Source organism: Physeter macrocephalus, chromosome 12, assembly GCF_002837175.3.
Source record: "Physeter macrocephalus isolate SW-GA chromosome 12, ASM283717v5, whole genome shotgun sequence".
NCBI lineage: Eukaryota > Metazoa > Chordata > Mammalia > Artiodactyla > Physeteridae > Physeter > Physeter macrocephalus.
In genome coordinates, this window is record NC_041225.1 from 12,768,037 (window position 1) to 12,775,490 (window position 7,454).

At 47.0% G+C, this 7,454-nt stretch overlaps 1 protein-coding gene across 1 annotated transcript; it reads left to right on the top strand.

Annotated features, from left to right (window-relative positions):
* The first annotated feature begins 329 nt into the window (after window positions 1–329).
* IL1B (interleukin 1 beta) lies at window positions 330–7,198 on the top strand. The gene is made up of 7 exons (XM_007120409.3): window positions 330–364; window positions 862–923; window positions 1,459–1,507; window positions 3,167–3,365; window positions 4,165–4,326; window positions 5,559–5,689; window positions 6,410–7,198. Exons 2-7 carry the CDS (start codon window positions 877–879, stop codon window positions 6,620–6,622), a joined length of 801 nt encoding a protein of 266 aa, XP_007120471.1. The 5' UTR covers window positions 330–364; window positions 862–876; the 3' UTR covers window positions 6,623–7,198.
* The last annotated feature ends 256 nt before the right edge of the window (window positions 7,199–7,454 follow it).

Sequence of the window (7,454 nt, forward strand, 5' to 3'; positions counted from 1 at the left end):
TAACCTAGGAAAACCCAGTATTTTTGATTGACATCAACTGCACAAGAGTTGTCAGAAAAAACAACATATATTTGCATGATGACACATTTGCAAATATGTGTCACAGTTTGCTACCACTTGCCCTTCCAAGGATTAGAGAATTATTTCAGTTTACCCTCTCCCAGAAATTCCCATCCATCTTCTTTTTTTTTTTTTTTAACTTGGTTGTGAAATCAGTTAACCAAACGGGAAATTTCTCAGCTCCTGACTTCTGCTTTTGAAGGCCATAAAATAGTGAGGGAGAAACTGGCAGACAGCATACCTCTTGGAGGCACAACAGGCCACTCAGGGATTCTATTCTCTCCAGGCAGCCTTCGTTGCCCAGGTACCACTTTAATTCTTCCTTATGACTAGGTCCTAAGGGAGGCTCTCTCTCTCTCTCTCTCTCTCTCTCTCTCTCTCTCTCTCTCTCTCTCTCTCTCTCACTCTCTCTCCCTCTCTCCCTCCCTCCCCATCTCCCTCCCTCTTTCTCTCTCGGCCTCAGGGCTGGGCTTTTTGCACAAATGCCAGGTGTACTATAATGCCATAACTTGCAAAATATTGCGGATTAATACTGCTTATCTCGCAGCTGGTGTCTGAGAGCTCAGCATCAAACCTCTGCCCCAGGTCTCCTAATAAATCCACTCCTGGTTTGGGCTTGATTTAGCAAATGCTTTACTCTGGACCCAAAGGACGACTCTTTCATGCATTCACTTATGTATTCAAAGATTGCTTCTTTGCACGCCTGTCAGGTACTAGATGCTGAGGGCAATTCACGTGTGAAGGCAGCCCTCGTGGGGACTGGCGTGGCAAACGGTCACTCATTTTCTCCTCTTTACACAGGTTTCTGAAGCAGCCATGGCAATGGTACCTGAACCCGCCAACGAAGTGATGGCTTACTACAGGTCAGTGGGAAAATGGATACCAGTAATGTGTACAGGGCTCCCCTCTCAAGAGTGGAGTGTGTCATCTGTTCTTGAAGACCAGATTTGCCCCGCCAAACTGCCTCTTTCAGTGGCAAGCAGGGTTCCAAGGCAAACCTGGTTTAAAGACTGATTTCCCACTATAGGTCCGGCCTTGGCACCCATAGGCCATCTAGATGTTGCTGCAGGGACTGCCTGCAGAGGGCAAACAGGAAGGAAAGATGCCACGTGGACAATACAGGGGATCCCTTGCCACATTTGGCTTAAGTGAGACGGAAAGCTCAGATTTTAGCTGGGCTGGAAGTTAGGTCTCAGCAGCCAACAGAGAGCAACGGGGGTACCTGCCCTGCCTCATTGGCTTTTCCATTGCATATCACCACGGAACCTGGCAGCTTCAGGCAGCCCTAAGGAACATGCTGCTTGCAGTTTCCTATTCACGGTGAAGATTGTTTGCAGGGAAGGAAAAAGAATCTTGTCTAGGAGACATAATTGAACAATCTCTCTGTTTTTATTACAGTGACGAGAATGACCTGTTATTTGAGGCTGACGGCCCCAAACAGATGAAGGTGAGTCCATGGGCTTAGCTCCCAACACATGAAGGGGCTCTGACATGGGAAAGACTCAAGGAAAGGGGTCCACCTTGTTCCTATGGGATTTTGTGTTCGAACGATTTTCTCCTCTTCCAGTGAGACAGACGCAGGCTGGCCACTACACAGCTCCCACGCCACCGCAGTGGCTCACTGAGGCTTAGGTGATGGTGGCCATGCTTGCAGAGGGTGAGGGGGAATTACAGAGGAGATAGTGTTCGCTGTCTCATGTTAGGAAGACGGTCCAGGCTCCAACGCAAATTTGGTTCTCCTTTTAGAAGAGGCTTTTCGCCCTAAGAGTGATGAAACTACATTAATCACTTAAGGCACACTCTGGGACCCAGAGAAGATGATCTTGAGAATGAACATGTCTGCATCCTTTAAGGGTGGAGTTGTTATTTGCTCCCTGGGGTGGAGCTTAATAATAACAGGGCATAGATGATGTACAGAAAAAGTTTAGTTGGGAGTGGCAAGAAAATTAGTCACTTGCCAGTGGATCTTGGTCAAGTCATTTTACCCCTCTGACCCTCATCTGAAAAATAAGGCTCATGAGCTGGATGACGTCAGAGACCCTAGCATCCCGCAACCTTCAGTTCTGAAATATTGTCAACAGGAGCTAAGTCTATCCCAGCAGAGGAGTATTTCTCCGACTCTTATCTTTACAGAGAGCCTGGCTGATGTTCCAGCTGGCTCTTCTCTTCTGTAAGAGGCCTGATAACTTTCCCGGGGTATCCAGCCATCAGCCCAGCTAATGCAGTTGTACAGATTAGCAGGCAGCTACTTCTCTCTTACTTTTTTAGTTCATGACAGCCTCCTCCAGCCTCCTCATCCAGTCTCAGTCTTGTTAAAAGCACATTTCTTTAAAGGTTTTAAAACCAGCGTAACTGGTTTTCTCCGGCCCTGGGTGGGGTGCAGCTTCTGTGCCCGGCCCTCCTCCACCGTCTCTTCCAGGAGCCTGGCTCTCCCTCATCTGGGGCCTCTGCTCTGGGCAGGAACTTATCTCGCACTCAGCTTTCCTCTGCACTGTTAGATGTCTCTTTAGCCGTCCTTCAAGCTTTTAAACTATTATCCTGCCTTGGGGGTAACCTCAGTTAAGCCTTAATGCAGTTAGTTATACAGGTTCTCTGAATAAGGTGGAAATGGGAAACTATTTCACGAATAGTAACCACTTTTAAAGTATTTGGCAGGTTATTTATGAGAGAGCATTTGAGAAAAAAAAAAAAAACTTGTATAGAATAATTGTTGATTGAGCGTAGATGTATTGAAAATATTATGATCATCATTGCCATGAAAAATTAACTACAGAGTGTCAGTGCATTAGATTTACAAAAATATCAAAAGCGTAAGAAGGTATAAGTTTATGGTGAGGTGGAGCATGTGTAAAAGGGATAATGTAGAAATGGGATTTATTCTAGAAGAATACCATATAGGGCATCAGAAAGCCAACGTTTTAGTTTTGGGTCCGCCTCTCTCTTGCCACGTGCCCTTGGGTAAACCACTTAACCTCTCTGGGCTGCGGAGAGATGAACGTTTATCCTTAGAAGCTCTGTTACCCCCTCCTTCGTCATCTCTCATGTCAAAACCGGAGTTTTCTGGCACAAGCACCTTCCCACGCTGACTTCCTTATTCTCTCCACAGTGCTGCGTCCAACACCTGGACCTCAGCTCCACGGGAGATGGGAGCATCCAACTGCAAATCTGCCATCAGCTCCATGACAAGAGCTTCAGGCAGGTGGTGTCGGTCATCGTGGCCATGGAGAAGCTGAAGAGGGTTCCCTGCTCACAGGCCTTCCAGGATGATGACCTGAGGGGCATCTTTTCAGTCATCTTTGAAGAAGGTGCCTAATGAGAGCTGAGGGCAGACACAAGATTGCTGGTCATTTCCTTCTCAGAGGCCGTAACCCAACAGTCAACTAAACTTTCCTAAAGCCGAAACCCTTTAAAAGTAGAAGGCCCAGCAGTGAGAGGCAAACAGAGACACCTAGAAGCCCAATTAATCATCTCTTTAGTTGAAACTATTCTTTTTTTTTTTTTTCTTGTCTTCCATCGGATTGATTTGTGCACTTAAAAGGTTTTTTAAGGAATTCTTCTTTACTGAAAGGATGGTGTAACTGGCTAATAGTGCTATTAATCTTAAGAATGGAAGCTTTTCCTGAATATATTTATAGTCACTCATAAAATGGTACCCCAAATGTGACATCTCAAGACACGACTGTATAAAATCCAATTTGGTCATGGTTCTAGTCTCGTTTTTAGTTGTTGAAGCTATTCTTAAAATAGGACCTTGATAACTACTGATATTTGCAAAGCACCCAATCATTCTGAGGCCTTTCCCTTATGTATCTACCGTGCGTCTCAGAATAGCCCCGTTGGGCCAGTTCTGTTGCCACTGCCATTTTACATCAGTAGCTCCGTGGCTCATCCACAGCCAGCAATAGAGCTGAGTCTTGAACCCAGATCTCAGGGTGCCAGGCCCAGTGTTCTGATGCACCCCAGCTTCCTCCCCACCAGTGTTATAATCCAACTTCGGCTGTGCATGCTCAGATATCCTCCGAGAAACCAAATTCTGCTGCTTCACAACATCAGGCCTGCCCTTCTCAGCTTCCATCTAAACGACGTCTGTGCTCCTCACCTTAGAGCCTGTCATCTTTGAAACGTACACCGATGATCTCCTGTGCGACGCGGGTGTGCACTCGCTGACCTGCAAACTCCAGGACAAAGAGCAAAAGTCCCTGGTGCTGGCTAGCCCGTATGTGCTGAAGGCTCTCCACCTCCTCGCACGGGATGTGAACCGAGAAGGTACCTGGGGACACCCTGCTTCTTTTCTTGGCCTCCTGGTAGCTTGCTAATTCTCTACACTTTCAACAGAGTAGATGATTAAGGCAAAGGATCAACCGCAGTGAAAGAACATATAATAAAGGATATGTTTTTGTTTGGGTCCTAGCGATGACACCAGATCGAGTCCCTTTGGCACATTTATTTTTCAGCAAGAGAGGTGACTCTGAGGAATTAGGGGGCTCGAGCACGCTCAGGACCACTGTTCAGTCAAGTCATTCAATGGTAGTGCCATGTCAGTGCTTCTTTTAGAAAGGAGTCATTTGATGGACAGGACCTAACTGCCTGTGGGTTCTTTCTTCCTGTTGTTGGAGTTGAAACTAGAATGATGAGGCGATCGTTTGTTCCCCCACCTCATTCCGAGCCCCGCCCCCTCACCCCTAACGTCTTTCCTGCCCAATACCAGATGGTTCCTTAGAGGGAAACCTTACTGACAAGCAGGAACTTATATCTCTCTACTGTCACTGGCAATTGTCTCAAGTCCGGGGGGCCCATGGGTTGTGGGAAACTGCCTGGCACTTTGCCACCATGGCTGAATCCTGTATGCAGGGGTGCGGTTAAGGGGGCAGCTGAAAGAAGCAGGCTGTTTTCTTCCAAGGCTGCTGACCTTGGAGAGAAGCATCACTGGGGGAAAGCTTCCTGGTGTCAGCCAAGCCAAGACAGCCCTGTTTCTTTAGAATTGCACTGTGAGCGTGACCTTGGGGCCTCCAAGTGAGACAGCTATGACTAAGCAAGATGAAAATGCATGTCTCTCTTTGCAGCCACTCTTCCCAGCTAAGCTCCTTTCCCAAGTTCTTCCCACTTCCTTCTCTACATTCCTGAAACAAGTCCGTGCCCGATGTTTTTCCGGGACCCAGCTTTCTCTCTTTTCTCGCTTTTCACGTTGATCAAATTTGCTCTGCTCTTGTGGATGGACGCCTCACCCGTCAGGGACAAGATGACTTTCTGCGGTTTCTAAAAATCAGACCCCCTGATTCTTCATTGCCACTGTGGTGAGGCTCTGAGAAGCCCCTAGACCTTCTTTGGGGAAAAACCTGATTCAACCAACTGAACCTGCTATGATCTGTGAGAAGCCCCGTTACCCTGTCTGTTAAGCCATAGGAACCTCGGTGTGGGTTTCCGCAGGGGACGCTAAATTGTAAGAGTCCCTGCAGTGCTATGTGTCCCTAACCATAAGCCCCCTTTCCTCTCCCCAGTGGTTTTCTGCATGAGCTTCGTGCAAGGAGATGAAAGTGACGACAAGATACCTGTGGCCTTAGGCCTCAAGGAAAAGAATCTATACCTGTCTTGTGTGATGAAAGGCGATAGGCCCACCCTGCAGCTGGAGGTGAGTGGGTACCAGGGGCTGAAGGCCCTTCTCGGGCTCCTCTGAAGGACCCCTAGCCATCACTTTCTTCTAAGACAACTACCTCTGGGAGCGGAGCTACTTGATAATTTTGCACAGATGTAAATAAGTTTAATGTAAGTGTTAAATGCATGCCACTTTCACTCCCACCACAGAAAATTAAATCATTATGTAGACGTTCTTGTGTCTTGACATTGTTACCACCCAATAGATTATACATTGTTAGGGTTGTTCCACTTGATAGATGACGCTGTGGGAACTTAATCTGTTCAGGGGACCTGTCACCTGTCATCATTTCCAACCCTCTCCCCAGATCACACCTCCCCTCACCCGCTTTCCCAGCAAAAGCTTCATTTCCAAGCTGAAGTCATTCTAGCCAGGGACACGAGGGAAAATACAGCAAAGTCCCTGGAAACAGATACGCCTAGGAGCTTTAACCTAATTTTCACTTCTGAAAAAACATTCCCACCTATGTTATGCTCCCTAGCATTTGATGCTAAGTTTCAGGAAAGGATAAGGGGCACCTTCGGTCACCCCACAGAAACCTGGGGTCTCAAAGATAACTCAGGAGCCTGGCTCCTGGGCCTGTGACCTGCGTATCCATTTTCTCTCCAGCCGACCCAGAGAACGTCTTTGTCCAGATCAGAGTAGAGCGTCCGTGTCCCTGCCCTCGTGAAAATGTGTATTTCTGTTTTGCTGCAGGAGGTGGACCCCAAAACTTACCCGAAGTGGAAGATGGAAAAGCGCTTTGTCTTCAACAAGACAGAAATCAAGAATAGAGTTGAATTTGAGTCTGCCCTGTACCCCAACTGGTACATCAGCACCTCTCAAGCAGAAGAAAAGCCCGTCTTCCTAGGACGTTCCAAAGGCGGCCATGATATAACTGACTTCACCATGGAAATCATCTCTCCCTAAAGGAAGCTGTACCCAGAGTCCATATGGGCTGAATGACCCTGAGGGCTACTTGTGGGGTAGAGTGGGGTTATTCCTACTGGCTGAAAGGGAATCGAAGAACATGGCTGCAGCCTGAACTTCACTGTTGTCTAATCAATGCCCAACTGCCCTCCGTATATTCGCGCTAGGAGATCTCCTGCCCAGCAGCCAGCAGGAGTAACCCCACTCTCCCCCCGCCCTGCCCGTCCTCAGACCCCATCCACTGAGCCAGACCTCTCTGACCTCTTTCACTCACTCAAAGCCAGCCTGGGAGAAACCATGGCACGCTAGGTTCAAAGAAATCCTCTGTCCTTTGCACACAGCTTCCGATGAGCGACCATTTAACTATTTATTTATTTATTTATTGATGGGTTAATCTATTTAATTTAATTCAAGGGGGCCAAGAAGCAGCAGAGTCTGTGAAAAAAATCCTAGTCTTCGATAACTATGGAACCAATTTCATTTGGGCTAGTGTGCCATCTTTATATCAAGTCCTTTCACTAAGCCTGAAAACATTTAAGCTCAGATCATTTAAACAGGAATATTTATGAATGAGGAAGGGTGATCAGATTGTTCAATGATTTTGAAATAAATTTCACTGAAAACAAATTTTTTGCCACGTGGTCATTGACTTGTCTTGGATCTGACATAGAAGAGTCAAGGTAAATGGGGCCATGAGCATTCTCCTTGGGGAGTCAGAAGCCCGTTCCTCATCACTGAATGCAAAATACTTAGGAACATCACTGGCCATAAAAGACCAGCCTTGATACCTCTCCCTTTCGTTTCTATTGTTCATCAAAAGTATATCTGGTGC

Excerpts from the sequence above, each read along its gene's own strand:
- IL1B (XM_007120409.3), top strand. The coding sequence starts at position 877 with ATGGCAATGGTACCTGAACCCGCCAACGAAGTGATGGCTTACTACAG. Across the intron at positions 1,508-3,166 it reads ACGGCCCCAAACAGATGAAG|TGCTGCGTCCAACACCTGGA; the intron begins GTGAGTCCATGG and ends TTCTCTCCACAG. Across the intron at positions 4,327-5,558 it reads ACGGGATGTGAACCGAGAAG|TGGTTTTCTGCATGAGCTTC; the intron begins GTACCTGGGGAC and ends TCCTCTCCCCAG.